The following is a 26,038-nucleotide window of genomic DNA, read 5'->3' as shown; positions in this document are numbered from 1 at the left end:
CATGAGTTGTCGTACTACCGTCTTCTTTTGTGTTGTATCATCGTGTACGTTCGCGAGATACGAGAAATCATCAAGGCCTATGCTGTGCTTAGATGGATTTTTATTAAATTTCTGATCGAACGATAGATACTTCCGTAGCGCGCGACGTCTCGACGCGATCGGGCGTCGCGTGCGTCGTAGATTAGTACTCAGGATGCGAGGGAAGAAACATAGTATATTTTGTTGACAGAGATGACACCGCGTGTCCTGAATATTTTTGTTGATGTAAAATCGGGGACGATGGTCCACTTCTGAGCGAAAGAGAATGAGAGAGAAAGAGCAAATGAAACTGATCTAGTCAGTGTATTATCGTGGCGGCCTTATCTTTTATATGTCGTAGCGCTAATAACTTAAGTGTTCCAAGGAAAGTGAACAGAAGAGAGAAGTGAGAGAGGCGAGGACACCAGTTCTGAATAACTGCTGTTGTGGCTCGTTAAGATACCGAGACGATCAGAAACGATGTTTCAGGAATGTTGTTTGGGTTGATGGAGAAGGGAAACGGAACTCTGTATGTACATGGGTAATCTATAGTGAGTGCGTGGTTGTCTGTGCGTGTGTTTGGAACTATACGGAGAGAATGTCGCGTGTGTTCTTTAGTTGCTTCCTCGAGATCGTGCCACTGTTACGTGTACGGTTGGTGGACAAGATACAGCGGCTTCGTAAAATTTTATTGAGTGACTTCAGAAGTATCTTTCCAACCTTTGGACTCTCTTTAGGGTAATATGGGACGATCAAGTCTTGGATCAGAACGGAAATTTAATTTCAGTTTACATTAAAAATTAGTGTCCCTAACACAGAATACCTGTGTACTGATCTGTATCCGGGCCGGGTGCAGTGTGAGGCCTGCTGAGGCTTTGTCGCTTCAGTAGATGCTGGGTATCTAGGGGCTAATTTTACGAATTGGTTGTAACTTATCTAACAACTGTAAAATTATGCGACAGAAAATATTGGCGATTCAAAACTACTGTACAGTTATCTCTACTGATTCAGTAGCTTATTAAACTCCCGCCTGACATCTTCACGCTCAACTCTTTGTGATTGAGCGGTAGTAAGAGCAAGCCAATCGGCATATCACTTTTTTCTCTCGTGTGAAAGGTAGTAGACAGAACAGTGATCCTCGAGTTATCAATATTTTCTGCGTAGACTTTAGCTTTACCGACTTAAAGTGTTAGTGTACCAATGGAGGATCGAACTCGATGCAGCACATGGGACATATTGCTTTTTAGTTACACGGTGTTACTCTGGTACGGTATTCTCGAAGCAGCTCCTATCAAGCGTTAAAATTGTCTTCCTGATCCTGAGTTTTCTTTCAGTTTTGTCGGTTGTTTTTTCATTAGCCAAGCAATGGGATCTTAACCTACAATAAATCTAATAGTACAGCATTTTCTGGCTGCAAGTTCACGGTCTGGGAACTGTAGAGCTTCTAGCAAGGTAAGAGAAAATGGTACTGAAGAGACAACAATACATATTGTAGCGGTGACTGTAGAAGATAGACTGAATTTGTAACAAGAAAATACTGTATAGCGTGGGAAGCTACTTTAGTGTATCATTCTTCGCCTGTAGCCGAAAGGATACCGTGCCAGCGTAGCAGACGATATCGAGGACAATTTAGGTAGCTACCACTTCGCGCGTCAGCGTCAATCGTTTCATCGCCCAGGTTGCGGAACGAGTCGAACCAAATTTCTACTAGAATAGGCCACTATACCTTTTTACTTGTCAGAGTTCGTTCACGGGTTCTACTTGATAAGACTGCGTGTTTGTTAAATATGTATGTAAGTAGTAAGTCCTTGATAGTTCGCAGTCCCTTCTTCCTTGCCTAACGGAATGCACCGTCGACCAGAATTCAACATTTTCTTTTTTCTCACTCCTGTCGGATCGATGCAGCGGTATGACACTTTTGCAGAGTATTTATTTTCAAAACGAATCTGGGAACAACCGGTAGCTGACCGAAAGACGCCTTCAAGGTTCACTTCGAACAGCTGTGTTTTAACAAGCCGTCACGCTTAACTGACACAAATGTATCCATCATGTTTGCATCGATCCTCGACGACACAAGAACACGATGCGTTCTGTTTCGACGCGTCAATCGGTACCTGAAGAAACGTAGAAGCAAGGACTGCTAATGGGTTTTATTTTTAATAGTCGCGGACATATCAGGAGTGAGCATATCCTGAAAAAACTTTGTTGCTCGTGAAAGATAATCGTCGAGTGAAACGAAAGTGAGAAAGGATGAGAACGAGAGAATAAGAGGAAAGAAAACGTAAAGACTGCGAGATACGGAGAGAGTGAGAGAATGATACGTAGTGTAACTGGGTAAAAAGTACATCGGACTTGTAAGACCGAAAGGCGCATTTTTCTTCTTAAAGAGGGTTATTTATTTTAAGTAAAAACAGGTATATTATAGGTACACACCGTTTAGAAGTCCACTTAAATCGTCTCTTCCAATACGTTTTTGACTATCGTTCGCGTGGCTCGTAATGAACGCCGCCGGACACTAGCTGTACATATTATTACGCGAACGAAAAGCTATAATACTATTTCAGCGAAACTAACTCGCGATTTCCAAGATCGGGTGGTTCTATATACAAAGGGTCAAGACGCAGCGGTATTTCCGCTGTCGACGATCGTCCGTTCGAGAACATAAATAAAGGACAAGAAACGCGATTTTGGGGTACACAGAGAGATGTGACGATGGTACTGAGGATAATAACAATTCTAATAACTAAGAATTAATATAACGAACGAGAAGAAAAGATTTCAGCGAAGCTATATATTATATTATATATTATATATATATTGTAAAAAAATTGTTATATACAAAAATAAAGTTAAGGCTCCAATTTTTACCAAATATCTTTACAGCCTTCTTCAGTAAAGCCATTTAACGTCTCCGGCGACCGATACTACGTAATCGGACAACATTGGACGGTATTCGATAAATTATAACACGGATTTCGTGCAAATCCAACAATAAATCAACATTTATAATAAATGGATAAACTTTGAGGAAGTTCGATACTTGCCGAGGGCAACTTTAATTGACCAGAACAATACAAACGACAATAATATCAGTATTCAATTGTTCGGCAGAAATGACAAGGATAAAGTAAAAAAGTTTGTCATGCTTGTAAATCAACTAAATAACCACAAACGGCAACAAAATAGATGTTACCACTAACATTAACGAAAAGTCCGAGTGAACTCGGGTCAATTAAGGTTAGATCCAGCAATTATTCTATGACCAACGATGCTTCAATGCACAACAAAAGTCATTCGATAAATAAGTCTTCAAATACATGTTAAAGTCCAGTTCCTCATCGTTCTCTCTCGATGGGGACGTGAGGCCTCCCAAAGTCCTCTTCCGGTATCAGAGGTATGTATCTAGTCCTGGGATCTTTCTTCCTCTCATAAGCGTAAGGAAAGATCATGCTTCTCCTCGTGGAGCTTCTCACCTCACCTTTACCTTCTTTCGTTGTAGGAATCCTCTGAATATTCGAGTCCGTCGGTGCGGTCGAACGAGATTCCGTCACGTCGTTGGAATTCGTCGATGGCTGTTCCTTCGTTTCTGGCTTAACCAGAGGTATGTACTTCCTTTCTTCATTCGCTGACGTAACAGCATCGTTCGAATTACCTTCGGAATTTCTTACTGTTTCAGACTCCATTCGATCGTGGACCAGTTGAATCTTATCAGACACAGTGGAGATCGAAGATATTTCGCTGGAGACGTTGCTCGCACCTTCGGTCAGTTGAACCTCGTTCTTCGATGTGATAGGCACCCAATCGTTGTCTGGTTTCACGCTACTGTTCTCTACGTTATCGTCTGTCTCTATGGACCAACTGTAATTAGCATTCTCCCAGTTCAAAGACCTGGACACGTTGAATTCGTTCCGGGAAACGGTGTTCAGGGTCGAAGAGGGATTTATGAGTACCCACTTGTCGCCTCCCAGCCCGCTATTCGATCTACGAGTCTGCGCGTCTGTCGTGTTCGAACCAACGATCGCAGGTACTTCAACCGATGTGCTATCAGAAAGGTCTTCGTTCGCTACTTCGGAGACAGGCTCAACCATACTACTTTCATTATCTTGATCGTAGCTAGCGTTCGATTCCGATCCTTCGGTTTCTCTGATCTCCTCCGAGGCAATGTCTCCCAGTGGTGGGAAGTACTTGGGTTCCTCGTATCGGGATCCAGCCACGAAGCTCGGACTGTACTGAGAAATCAGAGGGAGAAGGGTCTGCCTCGCGTATCTTTCAGCCTGCGCCAGGATTCCCGCCAATCTTTCCGGTAGAAACTGTACGGTAAAGGACCTTGTAGTCGATGACGTCTCCTGTATCTCGTCCTTTTGCTTTTCACGAGGGTGGACCTCGTTTCTGCTGTTCTGTCTCGCGGAACGGGGTCTGAGAATAGGCTCCATTATCTCTGGAAGTTTCAGAGATCTTCCGGTTTCTTTCTTGTTCGCCTGGAGGACAGGTTCTCTGATCTCTGGCAAAATATCCGTCGTCGCCTCCACCGAGGACTCCGGGGACGGAGATTTCACGATGAAATTCCTACCAGAAAATCCTCTGCCCTGTTCAGAATCCGAATTCTCTAACGAATTCGAGTCCCCGTCACCGGATATGTCCAAGATGTTCCAAGGATTCGACGTACTACGACGATTTCCAGGATCCTCGAAGCTATTTGGCTTGAAGCTTTCTGTCCTCTCGATTATTCGCAGATTCTGCTCCTTGGTAAACGGTCCCAGGCCCCTCGACGAGGACGAGGATGATGTTCTTTCATTCGAGAACGTTTCCACCGGGGACGTAGAGTCTTGGGTCTCATAATTTTGCTCTTTGGTGAACGGACCGATGCCACCTTGTTTCTCTTGAACAAGACGTTCCAAGACCGGAGACGTCGAATTGTCCGATTCCGTGGGCACGTTACACTCGCCAGGGAAAAGAGGAAGGTACACAGATTTCCCGGATTCTAGGCTCAAGCTTTTTCTGCAGACAGAAAGAGACTTGCCGAAGCTGTCGATGATGACAACTTTGTCGATGCTCCATGACACTAAGCCAGAGGAGATCCAGCCGCTGTACGCGGTGTACTTGACCTGCAAAATAAACGACATGAACTATAATAAAACATGCTTTCAACAGTCGAAGACAAACTAGAAATTTCACCTTATTGAAATTTCTATTTCATCGTGTACGTGTACAGATACTCACCTCGATGGCCTCCAAACTCGAAATCGCAGGATGCGGTACAATAATCTTCTGAAGAACCGCGCCCACCAGAAGTTCTTCGTCCTTGCGTGTCATCGCAAAGGTGTCGTTGAATGCGCCATCTCCGACCAGAGTCACTTGCAGCTTCCCGTAACTTCTGGTTGGCCTTTCGCTGTGACTATTGTAGACTTTCACCTGGAACTGATGAGCACAAAATGGTTCCTCGTCCCTGGTAACCAAGTAGAGCTGCCCTCTTGCCGGCGACTCGTCGCTGTAGTAGCCCATGTCACCGCATGGTCTGCCGATTCCGTTCATTCCGCAGGGGAAACAGTCGCCTTTGAGCAGACCGTCGTAGCCTCGTTCGCAGGAAAACGCCGGGAATCGACACTTCGGGCTGACCGAATCCGTGAACAATTTGTAAGCTCTTCGATGGTTGCAGAGGGATCTGCCTTCCACTGCGCTCGCTGCAACGGGAAACGTGTTCAGGTGTGTTTCGAATGAAAACGAGACTTTGTCGAGGGCTCGGATGGAAATATATCGCAACAATCTACGGATGATATTTCACAGGACACTGGTGACCCGCTTTCTTTCGGAAAAAGAATTCGATCCATATAGCGGATACGGTAACATTATAATACGCGTGAAAATCTTGCGGCAAGCTTTCTAATCCTTGCTCTGTAGATATCTCCAGATCGGGCTTCGTAAATGAACAATGGCGATGGGATGAATCGAGGGAGATGCAAGTCTTTTGTTGTTCGGTCGAGAATTTTCAATGAACATTTTCCCGAATGGAAACAAGATACCCTGTATACTTACACCAGATGATGTCGGACACAGCGCCTAGAAACAGATTAGAGCAGCCGGTTTGCATTCTGCCACCGTTTGGATAAAAGTCCACGTCGCCCATTGGCTGCCAGGAACCGAGACCACCCAGCAGCAATTGTTCGCCGTTGCTGTGAATCACGTCGACGAAATTCGCGTCCGTTTCGTCGAGACGGACCCTCGGATCTTGTGACTCGAATAGAGGTCCCGCTGGGTCCAGTCCTGTTAAATTTATCGGTTTTCAATCAGTTTGACTAATATATAAGTGAAAAACAAAAAAAGGGATCAGCTTGAAAAGAAAAATACGATGGGAAGAGGTTTACTGAATCGAACGCCGATTTTCTATTCGATGTTCGATTAAATGACCGCGCGTACATCGGCCTTCGCATATCTTCGTCTGTGGAAATGCCTCGTCGCCGAACTCGTAAACATGCGCTCGAAGATCGCTGAAGCGTATCGACGTAAAAAGTGGAAGTTTCCATACTGCCAGTCAGTTGTGCAGTTCCGATATTAAATCAAGAGAACTCTGAATACGACTAATTAACGAGAAGAGATGTTCATTAATCCGCGATGCAAGAGGAATCCTAAGGAAATAGATCCCCCTGACTGGGATTATCAAAAGACGAATACAAGTAAACGACGTTCTCCTGTTTGATCGCCGTAACGAAAAGGAGAATTTATTTTTTCGAAAGGTACGAAAAGTCGTTCGCGCGTGACTAGCGAGGAAAATGTAAGAAAGTGACTAGGCTTCAGCAGAAGTCCTCGTTACAATTTCTGGTGAATGGTCGATCGAACGAGAGACCAATCACAGGATCAGATGGTAACGCGATCATTGGTGCAGTCACCGACCACTTCTCCGTTTAATGCTCGCGCCTTCGCTGCAACTCTGTTGAATAATTAAAATCGAGAAACTCGACAGACGTCTGTAAACACGTCTTTTTGCCCCGGTACTTAACCCAATTCTCTATCTACGGTACAGCGAGGATTGCTTAACGATTTCGTAAATTGTAATGTTTACTGCAGGCGACCGACAGTATCGGAACGCTTAGAAAAAAGTTAATCGCTCCCAGTATTAATACACAATTAGAAATGTTGTTCATGCCTAATTGGAGATGCGAACGCAGACGAAACGAGTTCCCTTTTACCTGGCCACGTGCGGGTTTCGAAGGACAACTACGTTTTTAATGGTATCTCCAGCACATTTCGCAACTCGGGTGCAATGACTGCGTCGTGTGGAAATTGGAAATAAAAGGGAGAAGTGTAAGGGTTTGTTAAGGAAGCGTCATGGTACCTGTAATCCTGGAAACGTTGCCCAATTCGGCACCGGCGAACCCGGCCACGTGGGCACCCAGACTGAAACCGATCAGATGTACCTTCTCCAGGGGTACGTTCAAGCTTCTAATTAGTTTCGCTAGCTGTCGCCCGACAAGACGTGTGTTGGCAGCTGCTCTTACGTAGTTAGGAACTGCGCTTCCGGGACCCCAGTCGACGCACACTGCAAACGAACATAATGAGAGGGACTGCTGAAGAGCAAGGATGGTTCTTTAACGTAACGTAAGAGAAAAGGATTCGGCCGATCGTATAGCGGATCAGGAATCGAACCTAGGATCTTTCGCTAGACAGGCGATTGCTTTCACTACTAACAAGTTGAGCTTCGGTACACTGAAGATGCCGATCTTTTTTAAACTCGGCATATTTGTGGGAAACCTCATTATTGTTTTTGCTGACATTAGGTCTTGAAAACTATAGCAGATGTAAGAAAACTCATAGAATGAAAATTTAATTGCTTCTTATGGTCTATAAAAGTGTGTAATGAAATTATTAAAAATTTGTTTTTAAAGTACATGAATAATCCAATTTTAACAATTTGATTCCACGCTTATTAGAGCGTAAGATGCCATTAAGTTTTCATTACAATAGCTTCGTAATTGGTGATGTCATTTTGAGTAGATACGAACCTATATTGCATTCGTGTACGGTCATTAGCGCGGATCTCATCTCGTAAACCCAGACGTGATCGCAACTGGACCCGAATCCATGGACGATCACCTTGGTGGGTAGTTCCGGATCTATGGCACGGTGCGCGTTATCGTTTATGTCGTCGGCAGGAACTTCCATTGGGATCGATCTCGCCTTCCTGCTTCCGTATACTAAAAACCTGATATCCGATTGAACAATTTACAACTTTAATTACGCTTTGTACGCTTCGACGACTAAAGTGTGAAAAACAGAAATTATAGCGTGTCAGGCTAAACATGTTCATTAAGGAACTACTTGAAAACTGATCAAACTACGGTTACACTGCAATAGTGTTTCCAGCTGCAAATTACGAGGTACCTTGACGGTAATCTTGTAACAATTAATCTACCGATAAAAATCTGTCTCTTAATAAAAAAAAATGCAATAATCCGTCGTATTCTTTCAATATGGTTTTCAGTATAATCGCACGCAAAGTAACGGGAAGAATTGATCGGATGCTAAGAAGAAGCATATACTTCGCTGTGAGTTAAAAAAGATTGCATTCGCGTGTTGCACGCGCATCATCATGAAAAGTAACAACGTTAATTTTAGTCAATAAAGATTATTGTCTAGGTACCTAGTGCCGACGTCTTTGGGCGGCGACGGTAACATCTCCAAGTAGCTGAACGGTCCTGTGTCCTCGAAGCAGCCGACATCCTCGTAGCAGACCTTCGAGACATCCCTCTTCGCCCTGTGATTCAGTTTCTTGTGCAACGTCCACTCTTTCATCGATTCGACGACCGCCCGAAAAATTTCTGCATCGTTCTTCTCGTCCGCGGATTCGTCGAGGGGCGTCGGCCACCCCTGCGCCACCGCGGGATCTCCTGAAAAATGATAAATTTATGCTAACTTCGAATTTTTAGAATATTTTGATTACTCGAAAGGAAGTTGAATCTCCATCTTGAAAATGAGCCACTAATTTATAAAATCATATCGAAGCAAATTTGGACATATGGGATTTACAGACGTGAGCCACATATGTAACTACACTGGAAACATTTAAATCCATAACCCCACGGATGATAGTCAACGCACCATGGTACGTAAGAAACTCAGATATAATAAAAGACTTATCTTTAACCGATGATATATATATAATAACTAGACTGCTAGAAGTTTGTAAGTTTTTTTCCAAGAACTTCTACATGCACGGTGCACCGTAAGGCGTCGAGCGACCTCGTTTTCGAGCATCGCACAATTCGAAGAGCCAATAAGCCAGCTTCCGTTCATTAGAACGTCCAGGTGAATTTACCCGGACCAGTTCACCTGCTGGAACAGCCATTCGTGCATCGCTGAGCGCAGCTCTCGAGGATCGTGTCCCGTCGAGCGATAAAGCGTCGTTCGACCAATTGATCCTCTAATTGTTCGGAACACCGTACAGAGCCAGTCGAAGTTCAGAATCCCGGCAGTGGCTGCACGCATCGCGGACCAGATTGATAGATTCGTGCGAATCTTTTTGTAACGGTTTCCTCGGCTCGTTGCACTGTTATTACCATAACGCCTGAATAACAATCTTCTGGAACGCGAAGACCATCCTTTATTTCCCACTTCCCTGTTCTTTCTGGGAACCATTGGCAAGCAAGTCCTATCGATACAGTAGGACACAGGGGATAATGTATAAGAGTTGGATGCAATTCTATTCAAAGAAGACAATTAACCTGACTGAACAGTTGTTTGGAGACGAGTCCAGTCAATCGAACGGAAACGTGATATTTTCAAACCTGTAATTCTCATGTTTCGGATGTATAGAAACTCCACGTTGGTGCTTCAAGAAAGTATTATTGGTGCCTAATGGCAGATTCATTGGTAATAGGAAAGTCACAGTTTGTAATATGAATCTATAATGTCTTGGGCGTTGGAGGGAAACACAGGAAGTGCTGAACTAATTTAATGTTTAGGTCCAAGACGCTTTTCACTTCATGTTTCTATCAATTTTAAAGTATAAGGACTACAGCTGTGGAATTTACGACCAGGCCACGTCTTCGACCAACAATAGAACTCTCGACGGTAAACCAAGTCTGATTCTTCCGTTCTCACGACTTTGTAACGAAATACGGGAGGAGGCGGGGTCTCGTGGACCAGAAACTCAACGTTCGAAACGTTCGCCAAGTTTTATGCGAGTATCGGATACATCGATTGAAACCTGTCCACTGGTGCACGCAGCACCCACAGACGCGTCTGCCAGGAGACGATAGTCGTGAGAAGGGAAAGTTAAGATTATCGATACGTAGATCTTGTCCGCCTGCCGCTAGAAAATCACGGGGAAACGTCGCGCGATCGTTCGTGCGACGAACAGCTGCTTGGAACACGCGTCTCGCGAGCCGTGCAACCTGTAATTAGCCTTAATCAAATCGCTAATCGAGTTTCCTGGGGACCTTTAACCCTTTTAAATGCAAATGATCCACCGTCACGTTCGTGGTTTCATTTGTGAAATTACCAATGGTACTCTTTGTAATTGCACAATGGCGGCTGTGGTAACAATTAATTGTTATAATGTACATACTGGATCCTGTCGTTTTAATGTCGACACTCATTGTACACATCCAATAACCCAAGAAGGCCAGACCTGCTTCAGGTATAAGTAAAGCAGAACATTTCATTTACTAAGAACAGTAAAAAACAACGTCATCCCCTCATGTACAGGAGAAACGAGTGAAGAGTACAAAAAAAGTATTTCACTTTAATCGAATCAATCACCATCCTTCATTTCATCGTAGGTGATCGATCATTTCCATTAACACCAAATCAACAAGAAGTTAAGAAAGTACGTGTAATCGTTACTGATATCAAATAACACCGGTGTCTTTATCAGGTGTTAACGCGTCTAAAGTCTTCTCCAGTTCGATCCGTCTTTACTCGAGCAAGAAACCACAACAAGAGGAACGTAATCGGTGAACAGGAGCGACCAGTAGCGATTATCGATCCGCAATATCGTTCGATCAATCGGAGACGTTCCGTTTCCTTTCCAGATCAAGGTGGCAGGTGTACGTGGAAAATCCTTGGTACCTGTCGCCGCGAGATTGCGGGTCGAGGAGTCACGGATCGAGACCGCGACCATCTCCTGAACTTACGACCTAGATCCGTCGCCGGAAAGAAAACTCGAAAGGTAAAAGAATCGCGTTATCTGGAAGAGTGCGTGTCTACGGAACGGGTTCTCGCGGCTGTTCCGCAAGAACGAAGGGAAACTGGAGTTGTAACACAGCGGTTGAATAAACAAACGCTGCCCCGTATTGAGACCAGTTGATGGGAACCGATCGAGAAACTCCGAAATGATCGTACAGTACTTCGTTTCAGTTCCCATTTCTCTATTCTCGTTTGAAAACTGAAAATTACCGTGTACTACGACAACGTTAAATTTTCGCCAGGATGGCACACGAAGAAGAAATGCTATTACTTCTTCAACATCTGTCGAAATGATCTGCTATTAGTCTAATCAGAGATATGACCCTTGTGAACATTGGTCATATTTTTTCCAAAAATGGCAATACCTGTTCAGAAGCTCCAAGAAGTCGATGTATTGTCTAAAGTATCGATAGATGTAAAACAGCAAAGAGAATCGGTCGAGGAAAGTCTCGATATCGGGTTGCGGGCCAACCGAGATAAGAAAGAGAAACTCTTTTTGTTGGCCACGCGCGGCAGTCAATTAACTCGTTAGAGATCGGTACGAAGCGGAGAACGAGCGGAGGCGGCATAATCGGCGGCGACAGGCTGCGGATTGGCAGTTTCGCGGATGAACCGACTAGACCAGTCTGTCTAGAGTGAAATTCGGAAAAAGAAAGCCAGAAACTGCCGGAGGATCGTCCGTTAATGGTCAGCGCAAGCTGATGCGAGCGGTTCGAGTTCCTCGAGTTTTTGTTCGTCCGATGGCCGACTGGCAAAAAGAGCGTGGTCTCGAAACAGGGAGAGGAGTGGAAAAGGGAAATCAGAAGAGTTGAAATCAGGACTGTTGGCCAGACACCTGTTTTGCTCTTTTCGCGACTCGTATAGCATCCTTTAACACGTTGGGACTGCCACAGTGAAAAAGGCCGTACGTACCCAGACACGGTTTGCTTCGTTTTTCATGTCATAAATCGTCGAAAGTATATGCGTTCTGTTAATAGAGACTGGTGGGTTTTGTTTTAAATTATACTGCGATATTAATTTTACGAACAAATTTTGTAACGGTATTTAAATAATCCAGTCTCTTTGCAATGTACGTGTTACCTATATTTAGGTGTCGTGACACTCGAAGTGTTAACACGTCAGTGCATACGTCAAGATAGCGAATGCTATATTATTAACACTTGAAACATTCCTTATAAGTAGACTGCGGATTTTTATGCAAAATTAAAGTTTTTAAAGTAATTTATAAAGACAGGAGCAATCATAGAAATTTATTTTTTCTCTTAAGTATCTTATTGCATAAAATAGAGAACTCGTTGGATCTGATGAATGTTTTGTTTTTTATTGTATTTCACAGAGCCCTATAAGCTATAAACGCATAAAACCCGCAGTCTACTTATAAACTATAGTATAAGACGTTAGAAATGGGATTTCAGGCACGGTTGAAGAACATTCACAGACCTTAAATGCTCTAAAATATAAGGATGAACGTGTTAAGGTAGTCCAAGAGTTTCCAGGAACGAAACGTCAACGAAGAAACCAGAGATCCAAGTCCCGCAGGGCTCGGTCCGCTCTGTGTCAAGGTTCCCCTAGCGACGACGTGCGAGCCTGACCGTTTTACGCACCGTCAATGATAATTAATACGTGCACAGCCGAGCAGGCGGATCGATGTGTACGTTAGCGACATCGAACGGAAACCCGTGCCCGATGATTTCTCGATTCTTCGATGATTTCGACGACGGTTCTTGGGCAAACGCGGCGAAACCTAGCAATCACACCTGTGCTGGTTGTGACACCGGAGGACCTCGAGCGAAACTGCTCCCTCGGAATGAATGATGGTACGTGACTTTCCGTTAATTGTTGCTTTTGCTTCCTCGATGAAATGCTTCGTATTAACGTGTGCGTTCGTTCCTTTCGATCAAACACCACGTGAATAACTAATGGACATATTACTCTCGATGCCTTGGTCAAACATCGATGCAAGTAGACGAAAATAGTGTACACACAGGTCTTTTATTGGAAACAGGTTTAACGAAACGAAATCTGTAATAATAATCATTATTGATGTGACTTTATTACGCGAAACATAAAACAGATTTACCGTTGACGTAGAAAACCAGAACTCAACTTATCCTAAATTCGAAGATAAGGTAATGGAATTTTGTATGACATAATTTAAGGAAAATGATGTGGTTTACCCATCGAATGTTTATTCCAAGCTTTCAAACGTCTATCCTTTTATCACTGTGTAACTCCCAGTATTATGTCTTTCGCTTTCAAATCCGCAAACCACAGACCCAAACGCGCTTCTAATTTTACAGACGATTACCCGAACTTCTCTAATAACGTTGATAGCAGTTTCAAAACGTTATGTATATTTCTTTTCGGTGACCGCATCATAATTTGCATATTAGCCCGTTACAGTTACCGTTAGAAAGTGCATGGAAGAGGGAAGGAACCTCATCTCACAACGTAAATTTGCATTATGCGATCGACCGATACGAATATATGTACGTACTCGGATAGAGACGCGTGAAGTAACTGGCCAGACGTTAGCCGACATTTAAAATTGAAAAATAACGGACCGCCTTGACAGAGTTTGCGAAATCCATTAATTAGTCAGGAGAGTCGTGTTCTCACTTGCGGTCCATATATCCTGGGCGCGACAGTCAAATTATATAGAAATTGTGGAATAATGGTCGACAATGTGGCGCGACGGCAACCACCGTAGATCCTTTCCTGTGCTTCCTTCGTGAATAGCTGTTGGAACTATCGCTTTTGGATCGATTGGTTTACATAATTCGCGGGAAAAGTCTGCCAAGATTACGAAATACAAGAAATAGTGCCTCGAGAATGGTAAAACTGTTAACGTCTTTTTTTCAGTCCAACATCCACCTTTTACCGAGCCCGCAGACCTCAATTAGGATAACACTGAATGATGTAATTGGAAATGATTGAACCACTAAATTACCTCGGTACTTGTAGTTGAATACTATAAGTATTAGTTTCTCGACAAAGGTAAAATTGACGAATACCAGACTGACATTTAGAAATTCGGTTGCTGTTCAAAGTCTTTTAACTTACAATTAATTCTGCCGCGGACCTCGGTTCAGCTATAGATTTTACATAATGTCGAGAAACAGGAAACACGCGTATTGTGTGTAACTACTTTTTTTATACTTTTTAGAAATTTAGAGAAGTTTGCGATGAAGTAAGAACAGATCTAAATTGGAACAAGCTACGTCGTACTTAACAACAATCACAAGCACTTCTTAGAAGCAAAAACATGGACAGATGTATTTAATTGTGAAGTCCCAGCAGTAAATATTTGTATATTCAACGTGTTAAAAATGAATGCTGATCTACTCAGTTTAAAGACGAAAAAGGATGACTAGTTTCTTATTACGAACGAAAACATTTGTTTATTAATGAAATTTATTGTTTCTTTGACTCATTGATTCATTCACTTGTTTTTCACGATCGAAGGATGTACGGTTAAAGTTAGGTTCGGACAGGTACGAATCAACCGCGCAATATGCATTTGTTAAATCGAAGAATTTGTTTCTCATCTGTGAGTTTAACCGGAGAGAGGCGTTTAAGATCGACTTCGATCCGATACGTAATAAATTCTACGCGGATAATTCCCGAGTGCCTCGGTCGAAGCTTTCGAAATCACTTTAGAACATTGCTTCACCTTCATTAACCATAATCGATCGTCCGTACGCGCATTTACGGTGGTATCGCATGTACGCCAATAATGTCGCAATCACGGCCAACTAATAAGTCTTCGATCTTGTTTAATAATTCTGCGAACCTTCGTCGACCGAAGACGGTTGCGAGAAAGACGTTCGCAAAGAAACCGATCCAAAAAAGAAAGAATAGAACCATAATTAGTTTCGTTGTCAGAGCAACTTCTTACAAACAGGAACGGTAGAATATTTTTTTCCACCGAACAACCATGGTACAGCCTGATTCGCGGTTACTCGATTGCATCCGATTGTCGTTTCGCGTTCCAACGACGTTAATTACGCATAACGGTTGTGCCCCTTTACATTTGCGAGAAAAAAACTGAGATTTGGAACGCATGTTCAAACAGACAAGAGGATGCGTTGCTCACCGAGGACATACAAATGACCAGAAGCGCATTCTTCTCGAGGTTTAACGGTACAAGACGCTTTGAACGCTCCTTTCAATGCAATTCCTCCGGCGACGTTCACTGTCGCGACAACGACAACTTCCTGTCTGAGCCTCAGAGTTGGGCACAGTTTTATATTTGAATAATACATAGTGAAACGGAACAGTATATAAGATCGTCGTTCTGGTTTTTAAACAATTACTGAGATTAAATAATGGTTTACCAAGTGTCTAATTCAAGGAGAATTATTATTTCATTATAAAATTTGTTTACTAATGATGCTAGTGAAAGAGTACATAAGAATTGTTATGTGTAAATGAATTGTTAAAAATATTTCTAACTTTGTGATGCGATGGTATAAAAGTCCATTCATCGAGATAAATGTAATAACATCGAGTGATATTTGCTCGACTCGTCGACAAAGATAATCCAAAACGCAGTAGGTACTTATTAATACAGCGTTCCGGTGATTTTAACGCGTGGGAATGGCGACACGGTCCGGTTCTTGATGTGTTAAGGAAATCGAAAGTACATACATACGCGCATGGTACTTAACGTGGCTGTTGCAACAATAAATTAAAATGTATTTGTATCATAAATTATTCAAGTATCCGAACGAGGACTTGAACGTAAAGCCAAAGAATTCGTTGAAACTGCGTCCACGAATAATCGTTCGCGTTTATCCAATTAAAACATCACACTCGGATAACTATCTGCACCGACAGTTCTTTTCAGTTCCATTCGAATAATGACCAGCTCTATTCAACATCGTCGTGTTCACTTGTACCCCATCTCCATTCACGTGCGCGTTACACGCAGTTTTACGTAATTTATTACGTACGGACAAAAGCGAAGAAAACGACCAACAAACACAACAAACGGAACACGATTGCGCCAGGTCGTCGAGTCCTTCATTGTGCTTCTGTATCACGAGTATCCTGTGCGTCTCGCGGTGCATCGTAGACAACAATGCAACAAAAACCATCGTTCCCGCGCGAAGAAATACGGAGAAGTCGAATGTGGGTCACGGAGCCTGCGATCCCGCGTGAACTGATTCCCAGGAGGTGTTTAATTACCGGCGATGTTTTGACGCCAGATTATGCAAACATCGAACGTAAGTACACGATATTTTTCCAAACGTAGAAAATCTTTGGAATCGCAAATTCGTCGTGTCTTGTAATTAGAAGTCTTTCTGTTGAACGATAAACTGTATAGGAGATTCGAGAAAATAGATATTATATCAATTCGTTAATTCTACTTTCTGTCACGAATCCTGACGGCAAAGGACGCAATTCGACACGGGCCAGATACGAGGTAGAACAGGTCGGAGAAGGGTCGATCTTAAAATCGGATAGTGGCACAGTTTCCAGTGAGCCGAGGTGAGTGAACCCTGGCCAGCAAACCGGGTGGTGTTTTATCCCACCGATCGGTCAGCCAAAGCGTCTCTCCTCCTCTCTCCGTCTCTTCGATTCACTTTTCGTGACCTCAATTACGTTCTCGCGGCGAGACCAAGACCAGCCAGGCCCGCCTGTTCCCCGAGGCACTATGGGACTCTTGAACTGCGCTTCGGTGGAAAATGTCGAATGTGGAACCGTTATACTGTTATTCCAGTCCGGTACCGATAGCCTGTCGTGCGCCTGTCCCTATGCTTCTGACCTTAAAAGAGAATTCTTGGCTTGGCGGCTAGCTGCCGACACGGATGCCCGTTATGAAATCTTGCCTTTTGCTCGGAGAGAGCGTATTTTGTATACGGATCAACGTGACAAATCGCAACGTCAAAGAGGATGGAGAGGTTAGAGGTCTCAGGGGCCTGTCGTGATGATAATATAAAAATGAGGAGGTAGAACGGACACGGCATGACCAGACTTATAGAGTAGAGGATGTATACGTATTAGAAATATTGAGGTTTTAGATACACGAATATCCCGGGGTACCCGTGATATATTTGGACAGACGAAAATTATCCGGGTTAAATTACCATCGTATGTATCGTTTATGAAAATGAGTAGTAAGATTGTGGAAAGTAATACTTCTAATTATACTAGTTATTACTTTGATATCACTAGGTATCCCTAGTTGTTGTTGTTGCCATCACTAGTTATCACTAGTAGTGATTAACATCTACTACTAACTAGTGATAACTAGTGATACCGACAACAACAACGTCGTAAAGCTTCGGCTATCTTATAAATTGTTTTCAATCTAATAATTACCAAAATACCACATCATCTTCTCCGGTAAACTATGAAAATAAACTTTGCAAAGATCCTGCCATCTAGGAGAAGCATCGAAACACGATCTATGCTTCGAATAGAAAGCAGAACCAGTGGAAATTTCTCGTCAAGAAGACTTCAAGAAAGGCGTCTGGTCTATAACTCCCGGAACGGAAAACCCACAGTCCGCGGAAACGCGGAGGAGCTTGAAAGCGAAAAGAAAGTGATCGAAGTGGATGGTGCTCGGAATCGCAACGGGTAGGTCTGAACAGGGAAACGGTGAATAGCCGTAGTTAGAGTTGGCTTTAGTTAGTCGTATTGGAAGACAGGGAGAGGAAGGAATGTTTCACAGTCCAGTGTTTCCAGATCCACGCCTCCCACAGGCGAAGTAGTAGCTTTGCATCTGAAAGGATTCACGCGGAAAGTAGACGCAGCACGTGACGATAGCGGCAGATGAAAGTTACCGATCCTTACGGCTACGCCTTTCTCGTTTCACCGTTGACGAGGATATAATAAATCTCTTTTCAAGGTCTCCGCTCGTCGCCGCTATTGGCTCACGAGCGTAATCAGATCGGTGGATTCGTTAACGCGAGACGCCCTCTTGCGCTGGCCCATTTTTTTTTTTTTTCGGACGAGATTCTAACGTGGTTTCTCGAGCCGTGACCGTTGTTCCTGAAATTGGATTCCCTTTCTCGAATCTGAGATCCAACGCGAGTCGGTTCAAGGTCTCTATCATTTCTTAGTACAGAAAAATAAACGTAAATGTTATTACGGTTCCTTCTGTGATAACCTAACTGATAAAACTATACGGATAAACAGGTAAGTTTCTTGAATCGTTTCACCCTGAACAAGTGACAAGATAAATTTAGTTCCGAATAATTTATGTCCTTCGAGCACGGAATGTCTATGTAATCGTTCGCCGTGGAACGAAAGTTACAATTCCTATTAAACTCTCGGGGCTGTTCATTGCCAACGTTAGAAGTGAATTATACGACTAAACGGAGGAAAGCCGGAAATATTTGTAGACGATGACGCCTGTGAGCCGGAACGGCCACGGTCAGCCGAAGTGGAAAGATGGTGGACGGCTCTCACTGGCCGAGACCGATGGATTTCTAACCGGAAGGCCGCCGGTTAAAGAGGAAGACGAGAGAACGGGGAAGTGGACAATAGTCGCCACCATTCTTTCGCAATTTACGTGACACGACGCCTAGTTCGGCTTGCCTCGAATGTTACTCGTGTTTTTGCGTTTCTGTGCCCCGTTCCGGAAGTCGTTGCGCCTCCCATTCTTCTAGTTTGTCGCGGGCGTTCAAATAATAGGTACTCGAATAGAAAATTCGTACAGTTATGGACACATTTTAAATTAATGTTTCTTAAGAGATAATTTTATCAGATGCCTAAGTTAAGGTACAGAAATTTCGGAGTACGATTAACCGAATTGAAGCACGAAGAGAGCATCCTTCCTATGATCAACATCCGTCGACGGAAAATGAAACAACGATAAACATGGAGAAAGTTGGCGGAGGTGGTGAACGGCAATAAAAGATGTGAAAATTAAATTTTCAAGATATATTAAAGGCGATAATTGGGAGAGGGTGCGGTTTAAGTATTACGCTTTCGAGAGTGATTTCTCTCTTTATTCGACTCTCGATTCATTAGTGACGATAGAGGTAATATCCTATCGAAGAGAATATTCGAAATGCACTCGGATAATCATTTGAAATATTCACTCGAAGTCCAACTTAGTGAAAGTATTATTTATTTTCGCCGGTTAATTGTGACACCTTTATGTTCAGCACTTTGTTACCTAGACGTATCGTTACATCGTTATTTCTTTCCGACTCGCCACTTTCTAGCCACTCTGGAATATTTCCGAACTCAAGATCAGGCTTGCAGCGTCGATTGCACGGCGATTAAAAGAAACCCAACAATTATTTCCTCTGTTATTTGCATATCAATTGCCACTGTATTCGCGGCAATATAGAGGTATCATTAACTGTACCTGTCACGTCAGTTGGATAAGATTAATGCTGTCAGCTTTAGAATTAAACAATTAATTCCTATGACAGCCTTTGGAAAATTGAGAAAAAACGTACGATACATGGTACCGTGTTAAACTTTTTTCACCCTTTTTGTCGCATTGTAGCTGTATGTTTACGAGGTATTCAGAAGCTTGAAGTCTGTCCAAGTGCCAAAAATATTTCCACGAATTGTTTATGTGTCACGTAATTGTATGAACAATTCGTTATTAGCCCAGATGTACGCTTGCGAGCCGTCCGGTTCGAATTGCTCTCCGATACGGAGAGGATTCGTGACGAGAATGGAAAAAGGAAACGAACGCAGTTCGCCGGAGAAAGTATGTATGTATCTACTAACATCGGCTGTAGAAATTCTCGGCCACAACCTACACGCATCTGAGCACGCGTGAACGCGTTACACGAATCGATCGCAATTCGATCTGTTGCTTGAGATATCGTTTAGATATCTACAGCCACCGATCTGTCACTCTGTCTCTGTGTGTTGTTCTCCTCCGCAAGCTTTCGCTCATCGCGCGAAAGTGTGTTAAACCACGCCAGGACCTGAAGACAAGGAAACGTCCCGATCGTTGATCTTATTGCTCTTTCTTTACGTAAAACGGACAAATCGAGAGCGTCAGAACCGGCTGACGTAGACGTTCCTGAATTCCATCTCGATGAGCAAACGCTGATCCCTGTACGACCAGGTGATTCCCAGAGTCTTTCACTTTTTAGAGGATCCATAGAGTTCGGCCAGCTGTCGTTGACTCATGGTTCTATCGTGATAATTGCCAGAGTACACTTTCAATTCAATTTCCTTTTCGTAATACAGTGCCCAGTCCATCGCTCGGCTGCAGATTGTAAGCGTTTATTGTACAGAGGATTATGTAACATTCGATAAGAGCGAGAACTTTAATAAAGTTCAATGAGATTTTGATTTTATTTGTCCTGGCCTGATAAACTTGTAGAGTTTACTATAAACAGAGTAACTAGGCTGAAATTGTAATAAGTGGAAGGACATTAATGCACTATATGTAGATGTTAAGAATACCTGGATCTCAAAGCAAGAATGTATTAAGTCCACTTTCTTCACTCTAAACAAATTTTTCACTCTTTCCGATGGTAAAAATTCTTTCCTTCCAAATCGTGTAGTTTTTAATATAATAGTTCCAGAATTACAAGGTTTTTGCGCCTTTAATTTGCTCTCCTCTAAAATTTGGAAATTGTCACTTAATACACTTTAACTCTGGAGTGCAGATATTATCCAGAGTTCGACAACACAGAATATTAATGAATTAGCTTACACAATTGGTATCGATCGCGGGGATTAACTTCCAACGTTTTCCTGTCAAGATCCAATCAAGGCAGAACTGTTTACGGTCACGCAACTATCAGGAAACAATCGGTAGGATAATTACGAGCTGTTACCACGCTACGAAAATTTCCTTCAAGGCACATACAAACTAGGGTAAAATTATACAAATGAAATATACAATTATACAATTGAATTTGCGTCGTTAGTGGACATTGTATGTTCGACACAGCCTGATGCTCATGCCAGACACGTGTACGTGACAATCACTAATTTAGAATCAAAGCGGGTGTAGTTTCAGATATATTCAAGAATCCAGACTCTTTTACATTCGATGCATTTAGATAAGAATAAACACCATAATCAATTCAATTGCATAGGATATTACCTTTCAAACTTTAACGACCATAATAGACGAAGTAGATTTCAAGTATATTAACTCCGTAGAAAATCAGTACTTCAAATAAATCATTAAATTCAATTGGGTTAATTATAACGACATGTAGGTGGAGCTTGATTTACACACCCTCACTAAACTAAAATTTAATAAAGCGTAACAGACACGTACTTAGAATACAATTTGAAAATTCAGATGCATTGAATTAAGTAGATTTTGAAAGAGGAAGAATATTCATAAAAAGCAAGGGACTTCCGGATGTGACAATCAGTTTAGCTGTTGGCTCATTTCAATTTCACGGTATTCAAACGAACAAAATTCAAGAGAAATATTTCACGGTAACAAAAGAAAAAACAAATACTCGTTTCCTGGATGGTGTCAAGAGCGTAACGAAGTCTTCGTGCTTTGTTTCGACCCGACTGGAAGCATTATATCTAGCTTCGACCGCGACGATCAACTGACGTAACTCCAATCTCGTCGCGCGCGGGGAATAAAAGAAGTGTCATTGATCTCGAAAGAAGCCTAGGTTGAAGCCTTGATGCATACAATCGCGACCGAGAAGACTCATCGTCGCCTTCGCACGTTCCGTTCCCGTTTCAGGACTAATCAGAATTGGAGCCTTTCCATTACGTATTTTCCACGATGCTTTTCTATTTCTTCTGTTCTGTTGTGGTCGCGACTCGTGTTATTTCCGACCGGCTGACCACGATGACACCGAATTCACCGACAGAAAGAAACTACCGGACAACACCGTGCAATTATGCTCGAGATGTGAAACGACGGAAAAGGTAAATAGTTTCGTTGTCTCTGGTCGGTTGTGGAACGGTATTTCGAAATTACTTGGCATCTCGATGGACGCAGCTCGATCGTCATCCTGGATCTAGCGACCACTTGAAACGAAATATGTACGCAGCTTTCTATTCGGTCAATATCGCTGTCCAGATTTGATACTTGACTAGCCTTGGTTATCATTCGATCCCTACACAACGTCTTTTATTCTCATAACGAAGGTGTGTGGCTGAAAGTAACGAGATTAATAGTACCAATTGGGGTAGCTTTAATTTCGAAGGCTTCCAATATTTTTCTAGGGCACAGATGACAAGAATTTTGACAGCGTTACGAAGAAAGTATTTCACGGTACACTACGTTGTAGGCGTTAGGCAAGTGGCTCGAGGATGTTTGTCCAGCGGTGAATCATGTTTGGAAGGGTAACGCAATAGAACGTTTCGGTCACGAAACCCGAACGGGCGTTTTCTATGCGGGCCGATTGAAAGCGGCCGTCCATTTTGGGACGCGTGGTCGTCCGATTGCTCTGTCGTCGAGAGAAATTACGCACACGGAGAAAGGCGAGTGAATCGCGGAATTCTGTTCGAAAAAAAGGTCAGATCCGTCGTGAATCAGTTGACGGGACCCGATCTGTGTCAAGAGTCGTTCGAGCGGCCTTTATTGTTCGACTGGAACAAATCAGTTGTACCCCAATGACAACGCGAATACAATGAAATAGACCTTCGAGACCGTAATATCAGCGGCCAGTTAACAGCGTCAATTTGCAGACGGTTTGGACGGACCTGTTCTGGATTATTGGTCAACAATGAATCGTTACAGTTTCTTGCATTTCAAAGTCGCGAGTGAAGTGAAAAATCTTCAGAAGTGTTTCGAAAGTAGGTTGCAACTGAAAAAGAAAGCGTTCGCGAATATTTTTCTCGCATCATTTTCATTGTTTTGATATGTAGAATAGATTCTACGTGAAAACGCGACGAATTAATTATCAGAGGAAGTAATTAACGGAGGAAATCTGAAGCGTACCACGTGTTCTTGAATCTCTTCCATATTGTTAACAACCTTCTGCGTGAGTGTTGCTGGTGCTCTATGGAAGAATGGCGGAGTTTTATAGTCGGAACGTGTAAAAAGATTTTCCTGGATGGCATCGAAGTTGTTTACACTGCATTCCTCGGTTTTTCGTACACATATAAATGCATGGAGGCGTGGACTATTAACATTTCTCTCTTAAGGATGAGGAAAGTAACTGGTTACAGTTTCACGGTCACGGGCACAACAAAAACCTTACGCACATACACGCTTTGCGTATTCGTACGTTACATGAACAGTGTGGAGCAAGTAAATCCACTTCGATTATTTCATCAATGTTAATCAATATGGTTATAGTATTGGAATTTTCTTGTGAGTTCGTTGAGAGCTCAAGGTCATCATTATGTGTCTTTTAGTTACTAGGCAGAATATTCGGACCCAAAGATGACATCCAAACTACTAATTCGTTATTCCAATTTACTGGAAGGTCGTTTCAATGTTATATTGCATAATGTGTATAATTTACAACATCACTAGACGTTGGATGTTTACGTGAACATAGATTTTACTGGCGCAATTTGCAAAAACCGAAATTAAACAAGAATTTATTAACTCTATTAAGGATTGTATCAGATTCCGAATAAAATAAAAATTTTAGACAACCCTGTACGTTATAAATGAACAAAAACCCGCTTTTCGATTACGACATGAAAAAAAAATAACGAGTATCTTAAAGTATTGCGAAAATAAAAAATTCCTGTGTCACTCGGCATTTTAATAGTGGTCGACGGAGACCAATAAGATGACCGCTTTCGCGAACTGTAAGTCTCTATCGATGTGTCACGCGGTGAACGCTCGACTGACCAAAACTCGGGGAAACTTTATTTGCGAGATTCGTACGTACAGTCCCGCAATTTTTCGGGTGAATTTGCATGAAACGCGTGCGATGCGTGCATATAATATTAGCGGCGCGACGGAGTCGCTTTCACTGGCTCTAAAATAACGGCTGCACACGCTTGGAGACATGTTCGTTAACTGTCCGTGAAATTCGTACCTGCACTGAGTTTTCATTTTGATTTATACATTATTTTTACCGTAGATTTATGAATTCAGAGTTTCGCGTTAATCTCGGAGAAATGGAGTAACAAAGGCTTCATCGTGATCGTTACACCTTTCTATAATTAAATAATGTAATTTAACTTTGTTCGTACATAACAGTTTAGACAGACTGAAATGCGTTAGAAAGTTAATTGTTCAGATTAGACTGCGATAAGTGTAACAAAATTAATTTGATAAGGAACATGTATCTGCAAAGTTGTACCCTCGTTTGTGAAAAATATACTCCTTTGATTTTTCGTTATGCATTAAGAGAATACTTTTGTCCTTTTTTTAAACAAAGTTGGTGCTGGTTAACCTGTTCTGGATTAATGTAACAGAATGCACGAAAATACGTAGACAGTCTATCGGGGTGAACGTGTCAACAAAACCTGTTACAATTACAATTACGCATTAACGCGTAATTTGTATTCTACCGAATAAATTACTCTTATTACTGTTTTTAGCGTTTAATTCAAGATCGTTCAGAGCCTCGTTTCGTCTGAAAATTTCCTTGGGCTACACCCGGCTAGATCAAGTGAAAACGGACTTCAGTGGTCAGACACCGGTTAAGAAACACGTTTAAAATTTAAGACGACGCCGGCGGTGACCTCACTGTCCGATTACATGATTAAATAATTGTCCCCGATTCGTTAACGGTTCATACAACGGAATGTGTGCGTACTGTACGCAGAGAGAATTGGCAAGAATCGTGTTGCGGATCTTGAAAGTAAGTCAGGTAAACACTTGAGCCGTTCTTCCGATCAAAGTTTCGGATTGAAATTTGCTTTTGCCCCTTATAATCTGTAGACCTATTTTGTCTCAGATAACAAATTTTTAACCAGGTAAATAAATAATGTAATCAACGTACCGTAGAGGCTGATCCATCCGAGTATCCAAGAACACAAAACAAGTTTGCCAATCATTTCACGGTTCGTGGATCAGCCGGCAAGACGAATCTCTTTTTTCAAACATCCATCGTCCGCGCGCCAATTCGAAAATCCAAAGAGCACGTGTTCGCCCAGTATCGCGTCTAGAAACTCGGAAACACGCAGAAGTCAGCGTGCCTTCATTCTTCGCCCGTCTTCGCTGATAAACGATGAACGAAATCAAACAAAACAGGGTATCCAAGGAGACGGCTCGAAATCGATCGAAACTAAAAATGACGGTCGATCGGGGCTTCCGTGACACGCTGGGTCGAAGCAATCCAATTCGACGTTTGTCTGTCGATTTCTCCTCGCTTCTCAATGCACGCGATTCTCTCCCGTTTTTCAGAATTCAATCCTTGGGTCACCGGTCATTCTCCATTGTCGTGACATTAAATTTCACTTTAGATGAATTTTCCTTTTTTGAAGCGCGACTGTCACCGTTTAAACAGTCGTCATCGAGACATCGAAAGAGAGAGAAAGGACTGTTTAATTCAAATATCGAAAATGAGGCCGAATTCAAGGAGTCGTGATTGTCAAACAGACGGTTTTTTCAGCTGGCTGGGCACTTCAACTTCTGCTTTCTCCTTCTAAAGGCTCGAGGCAGTTAGAACGCTCGGGCGATCGAGGATCATCGAGCAAATCGCGCAAAGAGGAGCCTATGCGTCCAAGGATCGTTCACACGATTTGCGAAACTCGTCGCGAGGTTCATCGATCGCAGTGATTCGGCCACTTTCGCGAAACGATCACATCATTGTTCAGCGGACGTCGTTGTTTTACAAAAACGACGTGGTTCCATTTCGACGATCACGCGTTTAAATTGCTGATCACAAAGACGCTACCGATCCGACGAGAAACGACGAGTCGATCGATCGATTGACGCAGAATGCGACCAAACGTTTCTCTTCGATCGAAGACAGGATCCTCCGAGTGGTCCACCGATCGTTTCACGCGATTCTTC

General features: G+C 42.7%; 1 protein-coding gene across 1 annotated transcript; it reads right to left on the bottom strand.

The window, feature by feature from the left end:
• Positions 1–3,353: 3,353 nt before the first annotated feature.
• On the bottom strand, positions 3,354–25,077 carry LOC107186870. Its single transcript, XM_015574822.1, has 7 exons — positions 25,023–25,077; positions 8,654–8,900; positions 8,016–8,215; positions 7,349–7,552; positions 6,052–6,279; positions 5,239–5,699; positions 3,354–5,123 (listed from the first exon to the last, which is right to left on the bottom strand). Exons 1-7 carry the CDS (start codon positions 25,075–25,077, stop codon positions 3,354–3,356), a joined length of 3,165 nt encoding a protein of 1,054 aa, XP_015430308.1.
• Between the last annotated feature and the right edge of the window lie 961 nt (positions 25,078–26,038).

Source organism: Dufourea novaeangliae, unplaced genomic scaffold (assembly GCF_001272555.1).
Source record: "Dufourea novaeangliae isolate 0120121106 unplaced genomic scaffold, ASM127255v1 scaffold81, whole genome shotgun sequence".
Taxonomy (NCBI): Eukaryota; Metazoa; Arthropoda; class Insecta; order Hymenoptera; family Halictidae; genus Dufourea; species Dufourea novaeangliae.
The sequence above is the reverse complement of the archived record's forward strand: the minus strand, read 5'-3'. Positions and strand labels throughout refer to the sequence as shown.